At 47.4% G+C, this 26,893-nt stretch overlaps 1 protein-coding gene across 2 annotated transcripts; it reads right to left on the bottom strand.

The window, feature by feature from the left end:
- Positions 1–2,785: 2,785 nt before the first annotated feature.
- On the bottom strand, positions 2,786–26,004 carry LOC113585712 (adhesion G protein-coupled receptor B1-like). Of its 2 annotated transcripts, none has more exons than XM_035523818.1 (31): positions 25,537–26,004; positions 20,562–21,468; positions 19,488–19,637; positions 19,300–19,392; positions 18,486–18,647; positions 18,124–18,288; positions 17,235–17,399; positions 16,899–17,063; positions 16,653–16,754; positions 16,347–16,453; positions 16,041–16,235; positions 15,379–15,447; positions 14,137–14,245; positions 13,879–14,022; positions 13,665–13,740; positions 13,245–13,347; positions 13,072–13,115; positions 11,730–11,856; positions 8,895–8,998; positions 8,594–8,696; positions 8,154–8,374; positions 7,956–8,022; positions 7,760–7,845; positions 7,408–7,579; positions 7,218–7,313; positions 6,998–7,034; positions 6,241–6,881; positions 5,958–5,993; positions 5,561–5,665; positions 5,099–5,149; positions 2,786–4,965 (listed from the first exon to the last, which is right to left on the bottom strand). In XM_035523818.1, exons 2-31 carry the CDS (start codon positions 21,295–21,297, stop codon positions 4,771–4,773), a joined length of 4,626 nt encoding a protein of 1,541 aa, XP_035379711.1. In that variant the 5' UTR covers positions 21,298–21,468; positions 25,537–26,004; the 3' UTR covers positions 2,786–4,770. The 2 variants fall into 2 exon arrangements, with proteins under 2 accessions (XP_035379711.1, XP_035379713.1); XM_035523820.1 differs by having other exon boundaries at positions 6,253–6,881.
- Positions 26,005–26,893: the final 889 nt, after the last annotated feature.

Here is a 26,893-nt window from a genome sequence, read left to right as displayed (position 1 = left end):
ACACAATTTCAGTACCATCGCTGCACCTCTCACTTCCATGTTAAAGGGAGAACCTAAAGTGCTTTAGTGGAACTCACACGGGTGGAGCAGGTTTTTCAGGCTCTGAAGAAACCCTTCTCAGTGGCTCCCGTATTTCGGCATCCAGATCCGGAGGAACCCTTTGTGGTTGAGGTGGACTGATCACAAGAACCTTGAGTACATCAAGAAAGCAAAGCGTATTACTCCTCGCCAGGTGCAATGGTAATTGTTCTTCAATTGATTTTATTTTCAGATCACTTTCAGACCGGATCCTGAAATGCTAAGGCAGATGCCCTTTCTGAAGTGAAGTGACTAGCTCAGATATCATAATCGACCCCTTGCCTATTTTGTCTACTGAGTGCGTTATAGGTACTGTGCAATGGGACATTGATAAAGAGTTATGATGTGAGCTGCGTAACACCTCCACTTTACCACCCTGCCAGGAGGACAAACTCGACGTGTTACCTGTGTTTCGGGACAGACTGATCACCTGGCTATACTCTGATCTTAACAGCTAATTTCTCAAAGGTACTGGTGGAAGTCAATGAACAAGGACATGCATAACTTCACATCCTCCTGTTCAGACTGTGCTCAATCCAAGACCCCGCAGTTGCTATCTGCTGGTATGCTTATACCTCTGCCTGTACCGGAGAGACCCTGGTCTCATTTGGCAAGACTTTGTAAAATATCTGCCACAATTGGGGGAAAACTACAGTACTTACCATCATAGATTGCTTTTCTAAAGCTGTGAGATTCGTGCCTTTACCTTTTCACCCATGAGCCTTCGAGACTGCTGAGCTCATGTTCCAACATGTATTCAGGAACTATGGAATACTGGAGGATATTGTGTCTGACTGAGGATCACAATTCACTTCACAAGTATGAAAAGCTTTTATGGAGAAGCTGAAAATGAATGTCAGCCTAACCTCTGGTTACCACCCACAGAGCAACGGCCAAGTTGAATGAGTGAACCAGGAACTAGGAAAGTTATGTAGTGGAAATTTGAATAAACAACAAGTCAGACATGATTAAAAGAGTAATTTAATAAAGAAAATAGGACACACAAAACACAGCTGTGTGAGAGCTAATGCTCTGAAGCAAAAGCTCTAAAGGGGTAGACTGACTCTACTCCTTATATCTAAACTTCAACCCCCTCCCCAGGGAGGGGGTGCTCTGTGATCTTGTTTACGCATTCCCTGCTCCATTTGGTGATGAACATTCCTGCATATGCCAGGACACTTCAAAGGACAGACACCATTTGCAAGAAAACAAAAGCCTAATCCCTCTTTATGACCCCTGCAGGTCACAACACATGCAGGTCATAAAGCAACATTCCAACAGTCGTTTGTTCACACAATATACAGAGACAGAAAATGCAGACTAAACCATTCATATAGGATTATATGATGGAAAGGATTAACATGATTATATAGGAATCATTACATATGAATCACATAATAATACATGATCGAATAATATTTTCCATCACACTTCCTATGACTCTATTGCAGAGACCAGCAGAGTAAATGGTCTAGGTATTTAGTATGGGCAGAGATGGCCCGGGACTCTATAGTCCATTCTGCAACTGGCCTCACGCTGGTGCATCTTATCAGTCCCCGTTCATACCTTGGGATCCGGAGCCTTCAGCATTCCCAGCCATTGATGAGTAGATGAGGAAGAGTGAACACATCTGGGAAAATTCCTATCAGTGGATATGACAGGCTATTAGACAATTTCAATGCCACGCAGACTGCTGGAGGGCACCAGCGCTTACCTTTGTGCCAAGAGACAGGGTACAGCTATTTACTAGAGATAAAGGATTGTAGTAAGTTAAAGCCACACTATCTGGGTCCCTTTTTAATTCAGAAGCAGATGAATGACTATCTACCATTTGAAATGATCCAATACTTACCACATATCTCCATCATTCCATGTCTTACCCCTGAAGCCGTATGTTGCAGGTCCATTATTTACTCTTGTTAGCGATCATGCTACTTTGCCTCTGAACATAGAGGGTCCTCCTGCATATACAGTCAATGAAATATGGACTCCAGAAGAAGGGGAAATGAGTTTCAGTATCACATTGATTGGGAGAGGTTCTGTCCCAAGGATGGGTTCAGTTCCGAGGAGAAATAGTAGTGTTGGATCCGACACTACTCCTGGACTTCCACTGCTCACACCTGGATAGACCCACTCATCGTCCCAGAAGTCATCCTTGCTGCTGTTCGGCATTGCCGGCTGACTCAGACTGCTTGGGGGGTACTGTCATGCCTTTTTCAGCTCACAATCTACACTACTCACAAGTCATTCTTCATTCTACATCCCCAGATTATTAGTCTCACCTGTGTCATTTTCCTATATTAGCCCAGTTTGTTCAGTTTGTCATTGTGAAGTCTCATTGGTCTGCCCTACGTTTCTGAGCTGTGTGATTCATTGTATGCAACCCTAGTTACCGTTCTCTGCCTGTATTCTGGATTCGCTGTTTTGCCTGTTCCTTGTCAGATAGATTTTCTTACACCCTGCCCTCTGGATATTACTATTGCCTGTTTATTGACTATGTTTTTAGATTTTCCCCTTTTTATTCAACCTGTCTAACTGCATTCGACTCCACCTATACTCATCAAACCAGACACAACAATTCATATATGAGGTTGCAAACATATTTTAATAGAAAACTTTAGAAATATGGACTCATGAATATTAATGTGATGTTGTGCATCAAAAGTAGATGACATTGCACCTGAAGATCAAGGACTAACACCTGTTATCATGTGGATATGTTTTTATTAGAAATAACACATTCATCTTGTGCTCTGAAAACTGTACAATTGAAAATAAAAATAAAATAATAAATACAGATATGTAGAAGGGAGGTAAGCAAACAGGTAGGAGTCTGATCACCTGTACTGTGCAAGACTGAAACAAGAGGGAAGGTTATTGGAGGTTATGGGTTACAGACATAGTTACAAAAACACTAGACAATACACAGGACCAGATGTCCAGGTGTTCAACAATCAGGGGGTGTCAAGTAGAAAACCAAAGGTATTTTCCTGAAACACTATATTCTAGAATTTTTTATATGTAATATCTCTAAATATTTTCTCCCAAAATTAAAATTTATCACAGGTCTCAAAGTCATGTGCTTTCATCCATCACCATTTTATGGAGAAAGAATCTTTGATAATTGCTAATGCAGAGTCCTTATACACAAATGTGTCTATGCTCTATAAACATGGTAGAAAATTCCAAAAATAAGGAAAACCTGCCATCGGGTCTGACATCAGCCTTGCTTGAGCATCAAGCATCTGTCATCATATTGCACAGTTGTCTTTCACTCTGTCTGCACAACATGAGAGTCTGTTTGCAGTCTCTGCAGCTGGCACTGTGGAAGATTGATGGAGTTCAGAGGAGGGTGAGAACAGCCTCAGTTAATGTGCCGAGGTGCCTCAAGGCCCACTACTAGGGTCTTTGAGGTTAAGTTTTTCTTTTTGTCTAGTTCGCAAGGCTGTAGAAAGAGCTGGTAGGAGAAATGGAGGGAACACAAACAGTTATATGATCCAGTGGAGCCTCCAGCAAAGCACAAATAGTGTTTCATCCTCATCGTGTCCACTGTAACACAGTCACCGATGCCAAACTTTCAGTACACAGAATGCACCAGGGATGCTCCAGAAGCCGCTGTTGTGTCATGCAAGTGGGCGTATTGTGTCTCTGAGCATCTCTGGAAAGCCACATCTCAAGGTCCTCTCTTCTGTGCTTTCATTACATTCTTGATGTTTTTGGGAATTGATGACCATGACTGATATTGGACTGAAAAAATTAAACTCCTCAGTGGGTGATAAAGATAACAAAAAATGGGTAACAGATTACATCAAGAACAAAAATAATATAAAAAATATAAAATAGCAATGACAATGTATTCATAACAATATTAATAATAATAATGAAAATACCTAATAAGAATGATAACTGCAAGAATAATGTTCAGCTCTGACAGTCCTATTCAACCTTGCTGAGTCCAGGAAAGTTATGCTGGCAGACTCTAAGTTGAGTTCAGTGGAAGAGTCCATAATAAGCTCTGGAAAAGCAGCTCTACGCAAAGCGATAAAAACCAACAACCACAGCGCAAATGGCTCGCAGACATGCCTCATTCCACCACAGGCTGAAAAATACCCCAGAGGCTGATGGGATGCGACTCGTCACTTGTCCTTCTCTCCTGGCAAGAGGAGAGATGCCAGAAGAGGCCGCCGGGAGGCCCCGCCCAGGCAGCCGGGCCCCGCCCAGGTTCTGGCTGGAGGGCCCGGCCTTACCATGCTGAATTCGAGGGAAAAACTGAAAAGGCACAGGCATGAGACACCTCTCCTGGACCAGACGGAAGTTATGGGAGAAACTCTCAATGGAACAATCAGAACCTTTCTCTGCCCAGAGGAGAACCAAACCCAACCAACCATATCTCACCTCCTCCTCACACTAACATTAATGCCTGACTGGTGAAGCTTGGAAGTACATACATCCCCAAGCTTACACCTTTCCTTCTTTCCCTCACTCTCTGTCTTTATCCTCTTTTATTCTTTGGATGTCTGGACATGGTTTTTGGTTCTCTTCTTTTTATCTTTCTTTATTTTATCTTTGTACTCTTTCCATGTTCCTCCGCTCCCCAGTTCCCTTCAGATTCTACCCTTCAGATTCTCTTTCTCTCCCTCTTTCCAAAACTAAAATGAGCCAGGGGTGTGCAGGGTTTGGTTAGCAAGGCCCTCACACTTCCGTCTGTAAGTCCATGATGTCCTGGCCCACCAGAGGGATGGTGGCTCCTGCCTTCTCCCACTCCACGGTGGGCAGCTCCAGGGGGGAAGCCTGCAGAGGCTCCAGGTCCTTGCGGACCCATGCTGGGGGTGACGTCTGTGACCGGGGCATACTTTCCCATGAACGCTCTCCAGGGGCTTGCTTGTCCTGACAGTGCAACAGAGAGGAAGAAAGAGTTAGAGACTAATTTGTCTAACAGAACAGAGCCCTGGCCAGTTATGGGTAGCACTGTGAAAAGTAGATGTGTGGATTAAAGGAACAAGACTGAGGAGAAACTTACGCTGTGGCTGGTTTTGTCACTTCCTGCGGAAGACACGCTCCACCTCACAGACTGCAGGGAAGAAAAAAGGGATAATTACTTTAATCATTTCAATACTGAAGAGTTTTGATGAGGTCGTTCTCTGAATTTCTAATTCCAGTCTGTTCTTTTAACCATCGAACCCTTCTATGCCATCTCTGCTCCTCTCTGCTGGAGCGATTCAAGATGAAACACAATGTAGATGGAATACGTCTGCGTGTGCCATGCCGGATGCCTGAACCAAGAACCGGCCCTCCTTTCCCCAGACTGGCAGGACTAATTCCAGCCTGCAGTCTGACAGAACTGGGTCTTCATGATAAACACTGATGCAATCCTAACAGCTACACTCTGTCAGAGCCCCATCATATACAAGCATTTTGGATATTTTGGATATTTGTGACAAATATTTGGGATATTTGGATAAATTGGATATTTGTGACTCACCTTGCTGTCAGAAGCAGGTGACTCTCTGTCCTTCTCGCCATGATGTAACTTCCTGTTGAGGTCTTGGAACATGTTCTGATGCCGCTTCCTTGTGTGCATGATTTTCTGTAACAGAAAAAGTTCCTTTCAATTAGAAAACATCAAAAAGCATCTTATATTAACTTCCTTCCTTGAGCTAAAAAGAGATGAAATATCTCTCTAATTACTGCATAATCCTTCTTGCCAAATTTTATTGTCAACCATAAATTAAAGTTATAATGTAATTGGGCACTTTGATGGTTAATTTTAATGATCTGCTCAGTATAAATGCAGCACCCAAACAGACTAATGTCCTGTGGCCTTACTAAGGTACACGCTTGGGTTAATAATGTGCATGTGAGCCAAGAAACGTAATTACCTCAAAGTCTAGCTCAGCATAACGGGATTTCTGTCTCTGTAGGGATGGAATTGGAAGGCAGGCAAGGGAAGGAGGACAAAGAGACAAAGACAGCAGAACAAATATTAGTCAATTTGAAGCGTAGCGTTACATAACTGCTGTTGCTGTGCGTTTTACTCTGTAATCGCTAGTCATTTTGAGAATGTGATTCCTTTACTAGGGCAGACTGTCAGACTACTTCAGTAGAGATCCTGGTTGTCTTGCTGTGCAGTGCAGCGTTTAGTTTGGAGGTACATGCACTCACCCCCTCACTGACCTCCAGTGAGCTCATGGACAGTGTGGAGATGGTCTCGCTCTTTGACATCATGGAGTTCATGGAGTCAAAGGTGTCCCCCAGAATGCTGGTCATGTGACTCTCACTGGAGATGTTGTGCAGGTTCTGGACGGGCGAGTCCCGCTCGGAGTAGGAGACGCTGGCGCGGTCAGAGGGCAGCGTCTTGGTGGTGTAGGCGGCCTGCGGCTCGGCGTAAGCACCACCCAGGTGTACCAGGCGTGCCTGTGGGAGCTGCTCCACGCTGATGTTGTACTTGGAGACTGAGCCGGTCTCGTCCTTGGGCTTGGCGCGCAGTGTGGACGTAGTGTTGGGCAGGAGCATGTACCCGCTGGCGTCGGGCACCACGCCCTCGGCTGGGCCTCGCGCCAGCTCGGCGTCCAGCTGCTTGAAGATCTCGCTGTCGCACACGTAGATTGGTTTGCCACAGGAAGGCTCGGTGCCACCGCGACACTTCTCCCTCCGCAGAGTCAGCGTGTGGCTGGAGTAGTCCGGCAGTGCCTGTGCGTGAATCTTCCCGCTTGGGTTGGACGGCAGCGTGTGGAAGTTGGGGCCCATAGGCAGGGGCAGCTGGGGAGGGGGCAACTTCTCCTCAGAGGGGCTCTTCATCCCACCTGAACAAGGGCAGGGGAGGAAGACGCAAAACGTAACCTGCATGCTCAATATATATGGGAGCAAGAGAGGAAATGTGTGGAAAAAAAAGAGAAACGTAGCAGGGTGTTAATCTCACCTGGTCTCGTTGAGTCAGTGTCCTTTTCAAAGTCACCCTATGAGAGAGAAAGAGAGAGACAGAGAGAGACAGAGAGAGCAGGAACGAGAAACAGAAGGGGGAGATCAAGAGAGAGAAGAAACAAACCAGAGGAAAATAATTTACCAGCTATTTGTGATTGCTGCACATCATGCATATAAAATACACGAGAATACTGTGTGTGTGTGGGCCTGAGACTCACCAAGCGCTGCGTGTGACCATTTTGCATTGAGCTCCCAGAGTCCCCGTTCCCATCATCTTTACGGTCGACTACACGACATTTCACAGCTTCCTGGACCTGCGACACACACACACACGCACGCACGCGCGTGTGAAGGAACATGCCTTCTGCACGGCACTGCGTGTCTGGTCTACATGGCGGCCTGCCTCACCTCCCTGCGCAGGATACAGTGCACCATGACAATGATGAAGCCCTCCAGCGAGTCGAAAACAGCGAAGAGGATCTGGAACAGAGCCGAGCGCCGGTCCGTGATGGCCAGCACTGCCGACATCCAGGTCAAGGCTAGCAGGGGGAGCACTACGCACGAACTCCACAGCGACGCCCTGCAGGACGCAGGAGGAATAGCACCCGTGTTAACCAAAGACAAAGACAATGTGCTGAAGACAAGAGCACAAAGATTTAGTTCTTAAAGTTCTGGGATAGTCAGTATGTGCAGTTTATTTCTTAAATTAACTCTGTATTTACTGAAGTGATACATGACAGCGAGAAAGTGAAACACTCACCCTGCTCTCTCCTTCAACTTCACATCTGTGATTCCATCCTTAGACACCAGCTTATTAAACACCAGGATACCAATCACCATGTTCACCTGAGACACATGGACGCACACCGTGAGGACTGGAAGGATGCCGAAACAACTACGTCTCTGTTTGTCTTTATCGCCTGCAGTGCGAATGCAGTGTGCGTGGGGTCATTTACCAGGACAACGGCAGCAGCAGGTCCAACAAATGAATACAGAAGTCCTCCTTCAAGAGACAGCCAGCAGCTGCATGACACAGAGCTTTCATTTAGGACACTCGAGAGAGAGCAAGAAGCAAGAAAGAAAGAGAGAGCCGGAGAGAGAGAGAGAGAGAGAGAGAGAGAGAGAGAGAGGGAGGGAGGAGCCTCCATACTCACTAGTTGACCGTGCCATATCCCTTGGCCTTGGTGAAGCCCACGGAGATGGCCACCACCAGCGCGGGCAGACCCCAGCCCAGACACAGGAAGCGCTTCCGGATGATCCGGTTACGCAAGCGGCCGGTCACGGCCATGTAGGACTGCCACGCCTCGGTCAGAACCCAGCAGAAGGAGGACAGGAAGAAGAAATGCAGGAAAGCAGCTACCAGTGTGCACATGACCTGAGAGGGAGGGAGAGCGGCATGGATTAGACACGTTAGACACACCCCACACACGCCACACACACTACACCAGCCACAGACGCCACACACACCACACACACCACACGTGGCACACACGCCATACCCGCCACACACGCCACACATGCCACACCCGAAACACCTGACACACACGCCACACTGGAAGCTGCTGGAGGAGATAGAGGCTCAGTGATGACATACCTTGTTGCGAGCCTGTGTTTGACCAATCAGAATGAGAGCATTGGAGCAGATGATTGACAAGCAGAAGTTGATGAGGATGACTGAGCGCTCTGAGCGGATGTACCTGAGAGAAATCAGCCAATCAACTGATCAATAAATCAATCAACCAGTCATTAGTGAATATAATAAATGCGTGGTTTTGTCTGTGTTTTTGAGTGTATGTTTTGTCTCTGTGTTTTTGTGTGTGTGTTGTATGTGTGAGTGTGTCTGTTGTGTGTGTGGGATTTATGTGTGTGTTGTGTGTGTGTGTTTGGTGTCTTACTTCCAAACAGAGACATAGATGATAATGAGCAGTAGAAGTGTGAGCGATGAGACTCCACATCCAACGATCATCGTAACCGATGGCAACAGGTTCTTATCCATGTTCTAGAAAAGACATACACGACACACATTTTAGAGCTATAGACCCATCATTCACCCAAACAAGAACACACACACACACACACACACAAACACACACACACACACACACACACACACACACACACACACACACACACACACACTGCTGTCCCTTCAGGCAGCATGAATGTTGGAAGTAGGGCAATGCTGAGGGAAGGAGAAATGAAGGTGACAGAACTAGAGTGCATGTGTGTGTGTGTGTGTGTGTGTGTGTGTGTGTGTGTGTGTGTGTGTGTGTGTGTGTGTGTGTGTGTGTGTTTTTGTGTGTGTGTGTGTGTATGTGTGTGTGTGTGTGTGTGTGTGTGTGTGTATGTGTGTGCGTGTGTGTGTGTGTGTGTGTATGTGTGTGTGTGTGTGTGTATGTGTGTGTGTGTGTGTGTGTGTGTATGTGTGTGTGTGTGTGTGTGTGTGTGTGTGTGTGTGTGTGTGTGTGTGTGTGTGTGTGTGTGTTGGGGGCTGGGTGAGTGTGTGTGTGTGTGTGTGTGTGTGTGTTTGTGTGTGTGCTTGTGTATCCTGCAGAGGCCAGGTGGGCTACTCTCACCTCTGCATTAATCAGTGTTGTTATGCAGTGGAAGCTAAATGCTCAGTGAGTACCTGGACACACACACAGACAGGCACACACACACACACACTCTCACAGACTGTTATAAGGTGGCAGGACCAAGTCTCAGAGAGAGTAGCCATCACTCTCTGGGCCACCTAGAAAACACAGAATTCCCACTGCAGGTCCTTGCACACACAACCGCAGAGCCCAGATCAGCCATGTCACCCCGTCTGACCTAAACTCCAAGAGAGGAACTGATCTGAGAACAGTCTACACTGGCTTATCCTGCAGAGGTGTCACACAGTGTGAGACGGAGGGAAGAACCCAGTTAGTGTGACCCACATAGAAGCCATGCTGGCTCTGCCCTTGAAAGTCTGCCTGCGGTTGGAGTGTCTGCACACAGGCAGCGGGGGGAGCAGGCTGGGAGATTAGTGTGAGGCTGAGAGCAGGACTGGGGCCTGTTCCACTACTCTAATGCCACGGGACTGCTGGAGGGCATTTATCGTACTGGGGGGAGGATTTCACCCCCCTTAACAGCACCTAAACACTCCTATCTGCTCCAGGAGGAAGCAGACCACATCGAATAAGAGACGAAAAAAATTGGTCTGCTTTCCTGTCGGTTTTGATCTTTCTCACTCTCTCTCTCACTAATACTCTTCTCTCTCTCATCCTTCTCTCTCTCTCTTTCTCTCACTCTTCTCTCTCTTTCCTTTCCCTCATTTTCTTCTCTGGTGATCACATAGTTCACAGGCACGAAGTAATGAAATGGCTCCTGCACACCTCACATGCTGGAGGTTTTGGAGGTTTGGGGGCATTGGAGGGTTTGGGATTGGGGGTTTTGGGTAGGGGGATTTGGGTTTGGGGAGGTTGGGGGGAGGGGGCTTCAGGGAGTTGGAGCTCCTATTGGTCTGATGTTCTGCATTAACTGTGATGAGTTTCAGCTGCAGTCGACCTACTGATGAATTGTAGGTATGTGTGTGTGTGTGTCCGTGTGCATGACATAATGTGGAAGAATGATAATGGCTGTCCTAAAGGAATACGTGGGTCTGTAGAAGAGGGCAGATTGAACACAGGGGGGCGGTGCCTCTGTCTGGCTTTCAAATTAAAATCAGGTAAACTGACTCTGAGGTACACAGGTCTGGAGACACACACACACAGGCTCACAAAGTGAGGAAGGTTCATAACATGATCCTGTACCATAGTCTAACAATTATTAATCTGCTAATCTACAAATATTAATAACACCATCAGATGCTGCCAGTGGTCACGTGCAAAAACACACTACCTTGGAATAAAAAACACACACAACCTTGGAATAAAAAACACACACAACCTTGGAATAAAGCTTTGAAGCACTAGAAGAAGTATAGCCGCTATGAGAGTGTTTAAGGGTGGGGTGATGGTGGTGGTGTTTTTCTTTCAAATTTCTCGGACAACTACATCACACACGGCGTTGCGCTGCGGATGCCGTTGCTAAGGCAACTGCAGAGAAAACGCTTTAGGGGCTGCGAGGCAACCAATCAAATAATGAGTAGCAAATCTGCGCGACTGCGCAAAATAGGTGTATTCTTTAAGAAGACACTGAAATGTTCAAGCGAACATCAAACAGATAACAGCATTGGAAAAACGCATAAAAAAATCAATGCAAACGTGACATGCCTCCTCCGATAATGAGGAAAAAAAGCTACAATCAATGCACCGGCTCAGAAAGCGATTTTTAACAGATACATTAAAAACTTTCAAATTTCACGAGAAGCTTTATCGTGATAATGTTGATTTGGTCATCGTTCAGTAGTCTCACATATCAATCAGTCAATAATCTATCAATAACTCATGCTACAAACAAGCAAACAACGAACCCGCGTTGAATACGTTCATGAATAACAGTACATTTTGGGTGAATATATAATGAACCAAGTGAAAATGTAACATAACCGGCTTCGTTATTATTTATTTCCCATCCAATTCATTCCCGACGAAAATGGGTAAAACTGCGCTCAAAAGCACGAGCGCATGCCGAGACAAAGAGAGCGAAGACGAGCGAGGCGACGCGATTCCAACCGCAATGCCTTCGCTTTGAGATTCCGCTTTCAGCAGACATTAAAACGCATTCAGCGCAGATTACAAACAGAACACACAAACTGGACTCACCGATTCGGGATTCGGCCGCGCTAAAATGGCGAAGGTGGAGAGCCCGTCACAGACGCATTTGGTCCTGGTGGAGTCGACCGTGAACGCTCTGCAGCCGCGCTCAGACCAGGAGCCTAACAGCGACGCGCTGCACGAGAACGGAGGAGAGAGAACAGCGCGATTCAGAGACGGAGAAATCTCACAGAAAAAAAATCTCAAATTAACCTCCCTGTAACCCTTGGGATTTCGATCTCTCCCCGCGTGCGTTCAGCATTTGGGTTAAGCGACAAAAAGGGAGCGCGAGGATGGCAGAACATAAATACTTAAAACTCTATGCATATTTATTACGCACATACTACTTTTTTAGTCTTTACTGCATCTCTCAGTTTTTTTAAATTCAGTCCCTGTTTTCAGAAATAGCATTGTTTTTTTTGTGATGTCCACTTGTAAATTGAGGGGCTTCAGATTTATAAACAGATGAATAATTTAAAGAGAGCTCAAGGTAATGAAAGCTCAGACCTTGCAGTCTGTGCCAGTACCACCAGTTTAACTCCAAAAATGACAGGATCAGGGGTCATGCAAAAATCATTTGCATATGCGTAATGTGGTTTAAGTGTTTACTACAAGCAGGCAAAATGCCCTCCATTCTGCTCTCTTGCTCTGTGAGAGATGGTGTGGTTGCCATGGCGCTGTGGGCAGGGAAGATGATGGGGGGGAGTGAATGTCAGGTCACATGACCTGAGGTTCAGATGGAGAAGTAATGGTGGATGTGCCACAGTTTGCCTGTGTGTGTGTATGTGTGTGTGTGTATGTGGTTCTAAGTATGAGTGACTGAGCATGTGTGTGTGTGTGAGTATGTGTAAGCCAACGTGTGTGAGTGCAGATGTGTTTGGACGAGTCTGTATGAGTGTGACTGGTGTGTTTGTGTGTGTGGGAGTGCAAGGATGAGTGTGTATGAGAGTAAGTGTTTGTCCTGTGCGTGTGTGGGGATATATGTGCATATTCTAGAGTGTGTGTTTGTGTGTGTGTGTGTGTGTGCTAGTTCTCCAGGCTGACATGAAAAAAGGATTTCAGCTTTGGATTTAAGTGTAAATATGTAAGTCTATCTAAATACAAATGGACCATCTGCATTTCAGATAGTTGTGGCTTTGTAAACTGGCACACTGATGTTTCTGGTTCAGTAATGGGCATGGGTGCTCACAGCCTCCACAGAAACACATTTCTCTGAGTCTTTGTGCTTTCTTGTCTTAATCCCCCTGCTGTTTCTGTTCAAAACTCAGCAGGACCCTCTCATATGGACCACAGGAAAGAGACACTGTAACTACCCCACACAGAAATGACAAGCCACAAAATCAAGACTTACGTTTCACTCTCATCCCAGGCGATACACGTCTCGTTGATGGTTCCCTGTGAAGAGAGGGCATGAATGCGAGATTAACGTGGGCGCCTTCAACTACTCTAGAAATTTCAGTAAGACTTCTGAGAATCTGTTTCTTTCTTGTACATGCTGGGAGGCTGGTTACCGTGGTTACTTACGTTATGCTGGTGAGGGAACTCGATCTCCACAGGTGCCGACAGGAAACCAGGGTTTGGCTTCACGATTACCGTGACGACTTTAGAATTCAACAGGGTGCTGTTGCTGGGTGACGGAGAGATGGGAAGATTTACCTTAAACTGTCATCTTTTAACATAATTGTAAATGAGGTAGAGGTGTATCTATCATTTCCAAAAAGGCTGTAGTGTGTGTGTGTGTGTGTGTGTGTGTATTTGTGTGTGTCTAATATTGATCTGAGTTGAAGCCACACAGATAGTCTCCGAGGTACTGCGGAGGACACGACAGTGTGTAGACTGATCAAGGGTACTGTGTGTGTGTGTGTGTGTGTGTGTGTGTGAGTGTGTGTGTGTGTGTGTGTATGTGTGTGTGTGTCTGTGTGTGTGTAAGAGAGAGAGAGGTACCTTTGCAGAGAGAGGACAGGGCCCAGGTTTCTGTAGAGGACGATGCCAGTCACAAAGCCTGTGCTCTCTTCTGCATCTGCAAGTAGATTCAGCAAAAACTCACATAATTAAAAATGTAAAATACTGAAAAACATATATTCATACCTACTGTATGCTATGGGCATGCGTGTGTGTGTGTGAGAGAGAGAGAGAGAGAGAGAGAGCGAGAGATTACCAGGCACATCCAGACTCAGGGCGTTGCGGGACACTATGACTTTTTCCTCAGAATTGCGGACCCATTCCATCATTCCCCTCCATCCCTTCATGGGAAATGTCACGTCTGAAGTCATTACTTTGGGACGCTTCTGGATACTCAGCTCTGATAGGACAGCAAGAGGTGGAGTCAGACCAGCCAACCAGAGGACCTGTTATAGGACCCACACAGCACTGGGAGGAAAGAAGCCAGATCTCTGGCAGATGGCGGAAAACTCACCAAAGTTCTCTGTCACTTCATAAATGTCCTGGAAATCTCTCATCTGCTTTCCAATCATGTCAATGAAGTCCTCAATCAAACTAAAGAACTCCTTGATGTTAGCCCCCATCTGAGAGATGGACAGAGCGACAGAGAGAGAAATAACATGAATGTGTCATGTCAGTTTAACAAGTTTAGGAGCACAAACCACCCAGCGACTGACGTAGGAACATATTTTTTGATAAACTTCACACAGGCGGCGCATTCGTTTGAGAAAACCGTCCCACACCAAGACTGCGGTGTAGCGTGGGATGCTGGGATGCTAAAACAGCAGGAGAGACCAGCACTTCCTCGCCTCCATAAATGGTGCGGTGGCTGATTCACTTGTGGCGTGCGTGCGAGGGATTTCGTGCGTCTCTCTGACGCAGACGTGCGTGTGTGTGTAGGCGTGAGGTGTCTGCCACCGTGTCCCACCTTTCTCTGCCAATACAACTCCTGCTCCTGCACGGGCTGCCATGACAACGCACAGGCTGTTGTGTGGGCCGAGTCGCTCCCTCTTTCTCCCTCTTTCTCTTTTTTCTCTGTTTTTCTCTTCAATGGTTTTTCTGCCTTCATTTACCTTGGTGATTCTAATAACACTGAGCTTTTTAGAGCCAGGTGTCGCAACACCCTCGGCCTCTCCACCTGTAGGGGGAGCTGTCTAGAATGAGACAGGGAATGTAGCTTCAGATCTGGTTTCTCTCTCTCTGTAACATATAAGGACTCTTCAGTCCTGATGATAAGACACAGCCGCTAGGACCATGTGCTCTACAAAGAACCTGTAATAGGGCTTGTCACAAGAACACTGATGCATGTGAATCGTGGTCTCAGTGTCCCCATGACATAATGTGTGTGTGTGTGTGTGTGTGTGTGAAAGAGAGAGAGGGGGAGAGAAACAAACCCCATCTCTAAGTATCTTTTGATGCAGACACATTCTGTGGGCCACATGATGGAGCTCCATATGAGCGACCAGACTGAGACGTTAATGAATCACTGTCCTCTTCACATACAACTCGACCAGAATGGCATCTTAATACTGACTAATGGCTGTCCATGTTCAAGTGGGAGAAGCGTGGATAGAGATTACACACAACATTATCCAGGATCACGTCAGCGGGTTCTTCTCTCACTCTACTGACTCACTTCTTCCATTCACTGGACAAATGGGCTGTGCACAGGAACGAGAGTGTTGAAGTGTTGGTGTTGCAGGAGAAACACACTCACCAGCTGTGCCTCTTCCCACTTGTCATGGTATTCATCCTTCAGTAAGTTGCTAATTGTCTGGGCGTAGTTCTAATTGCAGGGGGAGACACAGCAATTCTTAGTTGTAAGGTGTAGGAAATTATGTGATAATGTTGAATGAAGTGCATTACTGATACAAACCAAACCAGCAGTGCAACATGCAGGAGGAAGAAGGCAAGGAGGAGGGTGAGGAGAAGTGAGAGGAGGGTGAGGAGAAGTGAGAGGAGGAGGGTGAGGAGAAGTGAGAGGAGGAGGGTGAGGAGAAGTGAGAGGAGGGTGGGGAGAAGTGAGAGGAGGGTGGGGAGAAGTGAGAGGAGGAGGGTGAGGAGAAGGTAGAGGAGGGTGGGGAGAAGTGAGAGGAGGAGGGTGAGGAGAAGTGAGAGGAGGGTGAGGAGAAGTGAGAGGAGGGTGGGGAGAAGTGAGAGGAGGGTGGGGAGAAGTGGGAGGAGGAGGGTGAGGAGAAGGTAGAGGAGGAGGGTGAGGAGAAGTGAGAGGAGGGTGGGGAGAAGTGGGAGGAGGGTGAGGAGAAGTGAGAGGAGGAGGGTGAGGAGAAGGTAGAGGAGGGTGAGGAAGAGGAAGAGGAGGAGGGTGGGGAGAAGGGAGAGGAGGGTGAGGAAGAGGAAGAGGAGGAGGGTGATGAGTACCTCTACGTCAGCGTTACTGAGGCTGTATCCAGCTCCACGGAACATCTCCGTGGTGTTCCTAAGCACCTCCATGACGACCAGCAGGTCTCCACTGTACTTTGTCCCATCGTCTGAGGTCATCCTCAGCCTGGACAGAACCTCTGACACACCGTTCACCGTCAAGCCTTTCTTGAACTTAGAGAAGAGCTCGCGAGCCTGATGGCAGAAGACAGAACAGGGATGTTTGAAAAGTGATCTACATTTAAAGAAAACCAATATCATCTTTTGTCTCAAGTGTTTTTGGTTCTGCTGGTGGATTACACCTACCAGTGCCTGGATGTCCTGGTACTGTGTAGAAATGCATTTGATGTAGGTTGGGTTTTCCCAGAAGGCCAAGCCCACAGCATCCAGGGTGCATCGCCGAAGGACCAGTCCTGAAGCACAGCAAGTTAGAGGGTTTATGTTGCCCAGGGGCACAAAAGCTAGACCAGTGGGAACACTGAACACTGAAACACTGAACAATGAAACACTGAACACTGGGGTTCAGAATGCATACAAAAACTTGTGTTGCGGATTCTCATTTCTGGGTCTGCAAATGTGACAAAGTCCTTATGACACAACATGTCTCTGTACCTGCAGCATCAGAGGGACAGGAAATAGCCGCGGTGTCTCCAGCTGGAGTTCTCTTCCACACCACGTTGCCATAATTCTCCTCACCACAAATCTCATGTGGTTCTGCAAGGTACAACATTCGACCCAGTTCAGTTGTGTATTGTTAGCAGTAAACAAAATTGTCTGGTTCAAAGCAAACTGGGCAGGACACCAGTTCAAACATGGTTTGTGTATTTTAGTTGTTTTTTATTAGTTTTTTCCTCTTACCAGGGCACCTCTTTTCACTGCAGCGTCTAAGATCAGCTTTGTCCCCAGTGCAGGGGCCTCCACCGAAGAAGGGCCCCTCACACACTCTCTGCCTCTGCTGGCTGCCTCCCCCACACGTCTTACTGCAGCTAGACCAGGAGCTCCAAGAGTGCCACTTCCCGTCCACTAGGGGGCAGTAACAAACATATATAGTAGCTGTACCCACACAAGCCATTGTCCATGTTGATTTAATTCACATCCCCCACCATCACCTAAAGACCTTTAGTAAAACAGCTCAAACACAGTGTGCAGTTTCGGGGAGAACTGAGCTCACAGGTGAGGTCACAGGGGTCATACCTGGGCAGTCCTTCAGGAAGCAGTTGCTGGTCTCGCGCCAGTCGCCCCGACACTCAGAGCCTCCGTACGATGGGCCGTTGCACTCGCGTGTGCGCTGCCTTGTCCCATTGGAGCAGGAGGCTGAGCAAGCGGTCCAGGCTGACCAATCGTTCCAGGAGCCATCGACTGTGGGGACAGGAAGTGTCAGCTTCACAGCCAATCACAATATTGTTGTCCTGTGCAACCTGTGCTAACCACATTAATGAATGGGGAACTGAGTGCATGTGTGGTCAATCAGGAAAGAGATAGAGAGAGAGAGAGAGATTGTGTGTGTGTGTGTGTGTGTGTGTGTGTGTGTGTGTGTGTGTGTGTGTGTGTGTGTGTGTGTGTGTGAGGCTGCTTCCTAAACTTTACCTCATCAGATGGACCCTTCAGTGTAAACACCCGAGAGAGAGACCTTTATTAACCCTTTATTAACCCTTTATTCAACTCTAATTAACCCTTAATTAACCTTTTATCATCCCTTTGCCAATTCCTGGCTTTTGGCACATAGTAGTGTAGCACCTCACTCTTAAATGCTTTTCCCAATGTCTTTTGTCCTTTTGTGGAGTAAACAGGAGATGTCAGCTAAATGCTCAACTCTAACACATAATAGCCATATAGGTTTTAGGCTTTGATATAATAATGTGCAGTGTCTAAATAATCTCAATTCACCTACACACACACACGCTGCTGTTTTACATAGTACAGCAATACCCAGACTGTGGAAAACATTGCCATCTAGTGTAAAACTGCATATGACTGTTGACGTCATACCAAAAAAAACATTCTGGATTCTGGGATGTGACTTACTACACACATTATTGAAAACAGACAGACAGACAGACAGACAGATGGCAGACACACTGACCAGGGCACACAGCGATGTTGCAGAACTTGGTCTGTGTGCTGGGCCCAACGCAGGGTTCCCCTCCATTATTGGGTGGCTTGCAGACACGGACGCGGTCACGGTAACCACGGCCACACGTGGATGAACACAAACTCCACGGGGCCCACTCATCCCAGGCACCATTCACTAGAGAAAGAGTGAGTGAGAGAGAGAGGGGGGGGGGGGGAGACTTGAATTATATTAACACTGTGTAGATAGTGTTAGGATTACAGGGGTCACCAGATGTATGTGTGTGTGTGTGTATGTGTGTGTGTGTGTGTATGTGTGTGTGTGTGTGGTTGTGTTTGTTTGTATGTGTATGTGTAAGTGCATGTGTGTTTTACCTGGGCAGACAATCGAACTGTTGCAGGGCCTGTTCTCTCTTAAAGGACCAGTGCACAGGGTATTGTGAGCAGATGTCATGCAGTTACGTGTGCGGCTCTGCCATCCCTCCCCACAGCTGACAGAGCAGGCGCTCCACAGAGACCACTGGTCCTGAAATGCATCTGTGTGAGAGAGAGAGCGAGAGAGAGAGAGATCAGGAACAGTGAACAGAGTCCTTGGCAAACATACTACTTGCTCATTTAATTTGAAGAAAATAAATGATGAAGTAGCAACTTATTGATAGTTTGTTTGTGTTGTGAGGTGATGTTTACAGTACATTAGTGATAATGTTTGTTTATGTTGTGAGGTGATGTTACGGTACATTAGTGATAATGTTTGTTTATGTTGTGAGGTGATGTTTACGGTACATTAGTGATAATGTTTGTTTGTGTTGTGAGGTGATGTTTACGGTACATTAGTGATAATGTTTGTTTGTGTTGTGAGGTGATGTTTACAGTACATTAGTGATAATGTTTGTTTGTGTTGTGAGGTGATGTTTATGGTACATTAGTGATAATGTTTGTTTATGTTGTGAGGTGATGTTTACGGTACATTAGTGATAATGTTTGTGTTGTGAGGTGATGTTTACAGTACATTAGTGATAATGTTTGTTCGTGTTGTGAGGTGATGTTTATGGTACATTAGTGATCATGTTTGTTTGTGTTGTGAGGTGATGTTTACGGTACATTAGTGATAATGTTTGTTTGTGTTGTGAGGTGATATTTACGGTACATTAGTGATAATGTTTGTGTTGTGAGGTGATGTTTACGGTACCTGGAGCCGGGTTGGCCGGGTTACTCTCTTCACCGTTGTCTCTCCTCAGGCCAATGATGGATCGTAGAGCCTGACTACGCTGGCGCACTTTACCTGCTCAGGTAAACACGTGCATTGTCACTGATAACCTGTTGATTCACTTCATTCATTAATACGATATTATGTGTTTGATGGACAGTCATGCTCACCAATGCAGGGCTGGGGATTACAAGCCCGCCCCTCCTCTACCACGCCCTCACAGACGCCGTCGTCAGGTTGACATGCCCTACTGCGGACCTGGACTCCACCCCCACACTCGTTACTGCACTCAGACCAGCGGCCCCAGCCAGACCAACCCTCTGCAGGGGAAGTAAATAAATACTCATTTTAGTGGTACCTTTTAGGTATGTTTGGATCAAAAAAGATTTAAAATGAAAGAATAAGCTGTCAGAGACAAAAGCTTCTTTCTGTTCTCTAAGTTGTATATGCTGATTCCACTGAGATTGGCGCGAGGGAACTTATGTTTTACAACACTGCCACCTGGTGACGAATATTATGAACTACATCCAGTCAGACTATTCCGCGTCTTTCAGCGCTGCACTACAGGGGATTTGTTTTTTTTTCCGTGACTGACATTGCACTGGTATACCTAAAAAAAAGCCCTTAGTGTCTTATGATGAATTCAGTGCAGCAGTCAATAACGCTGAATGGCACTGTCATTACAGCAGGGAAGCGCGACAACTCTGAAACATTTAAGAAAGTTAAGAAAACAAATCTTCTCTGGAACAGAAAGAGGCTTTGAGCACAAAATGCCAGCGCGCTGCATGACGAAACATCTCGAAAAAGCCTCCAATGCCCACGGCTGCGACTGAGCGCGTTTCCGTGGGGCACCGGAGTGTTGCCACAGCAACCGCAAGTGCGGTGCATCGATTGGCCGCTTCCCGCTGACTGCAGCGGCATTGTGCGACCGTGGCGCCGGAACACTGCCTCCCGCCTCGCCTCGCCTAACCAAGCGCACGTTGACTCGGCCCGACGGGCGGACTCAGCAGAACTGCAACCCCCGAGGGTTTGTGTGTCTGTAAGAGAAGGCGGGTGGGGGAGGGTCTCAGCCTTTATTGCACCTAGCTGATCCTAAACAAGTTGTTTATAGCCTGAGGGGCTAGCAGGGGCTGCAGTTCCCAGGCCAGACTCTAGGGTGGCCAGATCGTTTAGAAAGACTAGAAGTATTAGATCTTAGAGGAAAGGAGAAACAAACACACACACACACACATACATACACTTACTCATGATCTCAGCATCACGGCTGATGTCTCTAATGTTGGGCGTGCACTTGTCCACGTAGACTCCGCCCCTATAGCAGCCTCCCGTCCTCCTCCTGGGTGGCTCCCAGCACTGGCAGGGCGTAGCCATGATACCGCAGGGGTTGCCATGGGTACTGGTTGCCAGGCATTCCGCCAGCCACTTACACAGCATCTCACAGGCGGGCACGCTGGGGTTCCTCTTCCCCACCACCAGGAACTCGGCGCCGAACTGACTGCCCTCGTCATCGCTGCCTTCCTCTTCATGGGCGAGCTGCATGGGCACCACCTTCCTCAGCTGGAGGAACTGCTTGCTGGACTCCAGGTAGGCCACAGAAGAGGAGGCGTCGCACAGCCGCACCACCTCGTCAAAGCTCTCCATGCCCAGGTAGGTGCGGGACGTCTCCAGGAACGAGTCAAACTGGAAGGTCTTGATCTGGCGCGGTGTGCAGGATTCAGTTGGCTTGGTGATCTTCATGTAGACGGTGTAGCGGCGAGGGTCCGGGTTCTGCAGGGTCCAGGAGCAGGGAGCAGAGGGCAGAGCCACCTTGGAGGAGAAGACGCCAAAGAAACGACTCTGCTCCAGGGAGGCGCAGGTGGCAGAAGCCGGGCCGGAGGGCGTGGCAGAGGTCAGACTCAGCAGAACACACAAGGCCAGAGAGAGGCCAGCCAATGAGAGAGGCTGCCACTCCATCTTCTCTGTGCTCGAGGGCGCACACATACACGTTGGTCTAGACTCCTGTAGCTCTCTCTCCCACCGTCACGGCTGCTTGAGGGATTTAGTTGGTTGCTTTATCTTTAGGTTGTTTTTTTTGTTGTTGTTTGCTTGATGTTTGGATGGAGGGTTGAAGACTTCACTAAAATAATGGGGCCATGTTTATCTGTAGTAGATCTGTACAACACAACACAACACAAACAGCAGAAGCTACATTAGAGAGTTCGGTGTCAGGTCATTCGACTCATTGTGCATCAATTAGAACTCGTCTGTGACTGGAACTCCGTGTTATCACAGCTCTGACAGCCTGTCCTCCCCTGTCACAACACACACGTCACCTGCTGAGGACCTTCAGATCATCGTTAGTGCATGTGCTTGTACATGTGCTCGTTATCAACGCGGACGCTTTCAAATTACAGGAGCTAAAACACAGTTTGTCTTTAATCACAGCGCAACTTGCCATGAGCTTTCTCCCGCTCCCATTGCTCGGTCTCCTCACACTCCGCTGCACCTTCCCACACACTCACACGCAGTGCTGCTGATTACGTCAAACTGACGTCCGAGAAGATTCCACAGACGCCCACCACAGGCCTGCGTCGCCTGGAGACTACAATCTCAGGCCGTGCAGTTTTAAGAAACCCAGCGGGGAACTCTCGCTCTGTCCTCAGATCAAGATGACAACAGGGAAAAAAAAAAGTCTTGCTTCAAATTTGCAAGAGCATGAAGTGTCTGGTCTGGGTAAGCAGTCTTAGCAGGAGCTGAACAATCCAGACCAGAAGATGTGGCGTGTTCAACAGCACAGCGATAAAAGCTCAACATTCTGGTTGCAAATGCACGCACTACCTCCATGACTAACACAGAAAGACTTTTATAAAGGATGAGTCCTGAAAGTAATAAAGAAGTTAAAATGAACAGGGTGTTCTGGAACATTCTTCTGGAACATTTTTGATGTTGTACAAGTTGTTGTCAGCAAGGCAGAGCCCTGAGAACCAGCCCAGAACTGCATGGGGCAGAAGGAGAGAGAAACAGATGCAGGCCCAAGAGAGGACGTTGGAGCAGCTGTGATCATTTCTTTTTCCTCCCGTCTGGTTAGTGGCTGGGAGGGGATGCTGACCTATCACTCCAAACACAGTTCTAACGGGTTTGTCTCCCACCTGTAACTAGCACACACTCTCTGTGAGTAGCACACACGCTCTGCTGAATCTCACACAACGGAAATCATTAGGAGAAAATTGAGAGTTCTGAAGGTCTCGTTCTCTGACTCCTTCCTTCCTCTCTCTCTCTCTCTCTCTCTCTCTCTCTCTCTCTCCCCCTCTCTCTACCCCTCTCCCTCTCAATTTCCCTCCCTTCTCTCTCTCCTTACTGAAAAGCAGACTGAAATTAGCCACTTCATCGGTAGTTATGGAAACAGCTGATTTATTTCATGAGTTGAAGAGCGAGGGAGAGAGAGAAAAGAAAGCAGCAGCACAACGGAGATAAAAAGAGTAGAGAGGGAAGCGGGACTGAGATGCCGGATGCTGGGTGATCATTTATGCTGGTCTGCTTCTGTTTGAGTGCTGCTCGCGCAGCTTCAGGCTGGTTATTGGCCTTGGCTGTTGCCTGGACTGGGTGCTGGATTGGTTACTGGAGTCCTCTCCTAGCTCTCGAACCCGGTGCTGGACTGGGTGCTGGACTGGTTACTGGACTGGTTACTGGAGTCCCCTCCTAGCTTTCTAACCCGGTGCTGGACTAGGTGCTGGACTGGGTGGTAGACTGGGTGCTGGACTGGTTACTGGAGTCCTCTCCTAGCTCTCGAACCCGGTGCTGGACTGGGTGCTGGACTGGTTACTGGACTGGTTACTGGAGTCCCCTCCTAGCTTTCTAACCCGGTGCTGGACTAGGTGCTGGACTGGGTGGTAGACTGGGTGCTGGACTGGTTACTGGAGTCCCCTCCTAGCTCTCTAACCCGGTGCTGGACTGGGTGCTGGACTGGGTGCTGGACTGGTTATTGGAGTCCCCTCCTAGCTCTCTAACCCGGTGCTGGACTGGGTGCTGGTCTGGGGTGCACGTGCAGCTTCTCAGTCTTAGGGCCAGCCTCAGAGCAGCTGCAGTATTGTACCAGGCGTGGGAGAGAGCACAGCCTGGCAAGCCACACACACACACACACACACACACACACACACACTGACCACTTTTTCTGATTCACATGGAGAAGAAGAAAACAATTTAGCCGTTGTCATGGGAACCAAAGAACTCGCCGTGTGTTGCTAAACCTCGAGTTTCATTTTAATAACTATCAACATGTTTAATGACTGATTAGGCCATAACATGCTTCAGGAAATTATTACAAACTGCTGATCATATATCGGTGATTATATGCCACCTGGATCATGGTGAAATGTTTTTTCTGTTTGAGGTTTTTCTCTTGCAGTGTGAGTCTGAAAGGTTTTTCTGATCTGGGGTCAGTATTTGTGGAGAAGTAAAGTCAAGGCAGCAGTCCCTACAGTCCCCTTAGTACTGACTCCAGAATAGGCTGGAGGCATATAGTAACAGCATCTGTGTGGTTACCTCCAGCTTAGAGAGAAATGGCTGCTTCACTCTGTACTCTACACCTCTTGTGTGTGTGTATGTGTGTGTGTGTGTGTTTGTGTGTGTGTGTGTGTGTGTGTGTGTGTGTGTGTTTGTCTCCCTCAGTTGCTAGTTCAGATTAGCATGCCATGTGACTGTTCACACACGTGTACACATGCACACACAAACACACACACACACAAGCAAACAAGCATACACACTCGGTTAATGTTTGGCATGTGTGTGTGTGTGTGTGTGTGTGTAAGTAAGTAAGTAAGTAAGTAAGTAAGTAATGTGTGGAAAGTCTGCTGTGAGTCGTTTGGAGTCATGATTGTCCTAAGACTAATGAATTCCAGTTAAAAACGTTCAGACGTGCGCAAACACTTACGCCGACAGCCAGACACTGTCGCCCCGCGCAAACGCACACGACAGCGAGTTCACATCGGCACGGACACACGTGTACATGCAAAAAGTCGCGTGAGACTTTCTATTTGCAAAGAGAGGGAGTTTTCAGTGAATCACACTAGTGGTTTTTAGAGAATAACCCCCGACAGGAAGTCAGAAACATGTCTAGCTACATCACTTTTTCGTTTTTCTGCTTAAACCTCCCTTTTGTTCGTTAATTCATTCTGGTTATTGAACAAGCACGAAAACACGAGGTGTTTACGCAGGAATCTATGTGTACTCTGTGTATCCAGCTCTCGGGACGTCTTAATTAAGAAGCCGAATACGCATGTATGGAAGGTTTATACACGTCGAACGCGCCCGAGAGCAGCCGTAAGAGCTGCGCGAGGCAGGCATTACCAGTCGAACCCAGAGGCACGAGCGAAATTACCAGTGCGCAACCAACTGTCACGTTTTACCAACAGAGGCTGAAGTCTGCTGTAAAGTAACCCATTGTTACCTGTTCAAAATAAGCTTTACGGAACCTCAGGGCAACGCTCTCTTTTCAATAATGTCAAATCTCCCTTCCAGCAGAACCTGCGCGCTGAAAGAGATATTAAAAAGAAACACATGCAGAATTCCTAAAATGTTTCATTTTTTAAAGGAAATTCAGCACTGCATTTAGATACTCTTGCAGGCTACGTTGAATTGCATTGCACACATAATTGATCGCTATAAACAGAATTTGTTAGGAAACGCTTTTCTCCTTCAATTATTGCACTTAAATGCACATTTAAATGAACGGAGGCAAGCTGATGTCTTAAATGCAAATGTTTCGTAAGAGTAAAACTCCATTGCAAGACGATGCGTTCGTTTAATGGCCAGAAAAACTGCGCTCCTCTTATGTTGCAGTCGGCTTATTATATAGAAAAACGAAAAGCGTAATAATCACTGTTTCAGGACCAAGGGGAACGGCACGAGCGAACTGGTACCGTGGACAGCGGCGTACTGGCAGCGTGCGAATGATGCGCACGTGGAAGCGTGGCGCAGGAAGCTTGCAGTTCTCCTAGAGCTTCGCCACTTTAGAGCACGCGTCTTTCGTGCAATGCTACGAGCTGAAACGCTGTTGTTGCATCAGAAATGGTCTGAGTGTTGACAACTAACCGACTATGCAGCCGCAATAACTTTCCAGAAGGTGCTCATTGCGAAGTGAACATTGGTTTTCACCCAGTGATCACAAACGAGTCAATAATACACACATTTGCATACACAAAACGACGTGAACATACGAAACGAACATGTTAGACGAGTTACCTTTAAATATGTCTGTATCTATGAAAGGTGCTCTCCATCCACACGTCTCAGCGAGAGGAAACCTTCTCTGATTCTCTTACGCGACCGGCGTCTTCAAGCTGTCCTCTTGCCGAAGGTGCGTGGCCAAACTTGGGCGCAGAGAAAACTGGAGAAGGTGGTCGAGACAAGAGTCCACAACCGGTGTTATTCTTCAGACCGATTCCAAGTTTCAGTGCAGTCCACTTCCACAAGCAAAACGGAAATAAAGCGACTCTGACCAAACTCCAAAGAGTTTACTACCAACTTTTCTTTGCAGCTATTCCCAGTGACACTGGCTATAGCGAAGGGCCGAATTCGCGGTCTCAGAGCTCCAGCAAACTCAAAGGAAGGTTTCTTTCTCCCAGACGTTCGTTGAACAGCTCCTGTCTTAGTTGGTACTTTTACTCCCGGCTTCGGAGTCTTCTTGCTTGTGGTCTTTGCACTGCAAGTGGGTTCAGTCTCAGTGTGTCTCGTGGCCTCCTCTCGAACACATATATCCTACCCCGCCCCCCCTGCGCGAGTCGGAGTCTTTGCGTGGATCGCACTCAGAAATGAATGAGACAGCGCGAAGAGGGAGGGAGCGCGGGGGAGAGGCGCGCGAGTGTGTGTAAGAGAGGGAGCGAGAGAGAGCGAGAGAGAGAGAAGGGGGGGGCGCAGTAGAAAGACGATGTAAGCGCTGAACTACGCACAGATGAACGCAGGAGCAGGGAACCGGAAAGAAGACATCACTGCTCACTCTCCCGCTCTGCGGCGAACTGTCGTTGTTATGTGACAGTTATGCGCGCAGCAACCTGCCAGGATCACCTCACCTACTGACCGTAGTTTATGTGCTTAATTACAATATAAAGGATTTCTTCCTTTAACATGAGTTTGTTTTATCTTGCTAATGTGTAAAAAATTCATAAACAAAACAAGTCAAAAATATAAAGCATAATGATGCAAGTTTACTATTCACGCGACACGTTAGGGAGATGTGGGATGCCTTATGGGAATGACGTAATTTTGCCGTGAGGAACTTTGCAAATCGTTGACAAACTTCTCTTTATTGAAAATAAGAGCTCACGCGAGTGTTAGGTCTTGCACGTGGCCAACAAAAAGGCTTCAAACGTTTGCTCGTTTTCTAACTTTACCCAAAGACGATATTACAACGCAGCATGCTGCAAGGTTCCAGAAAGCAAGGGAGCGCGTGCTGACAGGCAATAGCGCACTCTGTGAAGAACGCGGGAGTCGTGGGAGGCTCTGGGTGCGCGTCGGGTGCGTGCTTCTAGCGAGGAGAACCGAGGGAGCACCGAGCGTGGGTGGAGGAGTCGGCCGCTCTGCTGGCAGAACTACCCACCTC

This window comes from Electrophorus electricus, chromosome 2 (genome assembly GCF_013358815.1).
Source record: "Electrophorus electricus isolate fEleEle1 chromosome 2, fEleEle1.pri, whole genome shotgun sequence".
Classification (NCBI taxonomy): domain Eukaryota; kingdom Metazoa; phylum Chordata; class Actinopteri; order Gymnotiformes; family Gymnotidae; genus Electrophorus; species Electrophorus electricus.
Note: the sequence above shows the minus strand (reverse complement) of the source record. Positions and strands in the feature narration are given on the sequence as shown.

Coding starts and splice junctions, on each gene's coding strand:
- LOC113585712 (XM_035523818.1), bottom strand. CDS start 21,297: ATGTGTGCGCCCTCGAGCACAGAGAAGATGGAGTGGCAGCCTCTCTCA. Junction 19,638..20,561: donor CCGTGATGCTGAGATCATGA/GTAAGTGTATGT, acceptor CTTCCCCTGCAG/AGGGTTGGTCTGGCTGGGGC. Junction 7,035..7,217: donor ATGGTCACACGCAGCGCTTG/GTGAGTCTCAGG, acceptor TCTCTCTCATAG/GGTGACTTTGAAAAGGACAC.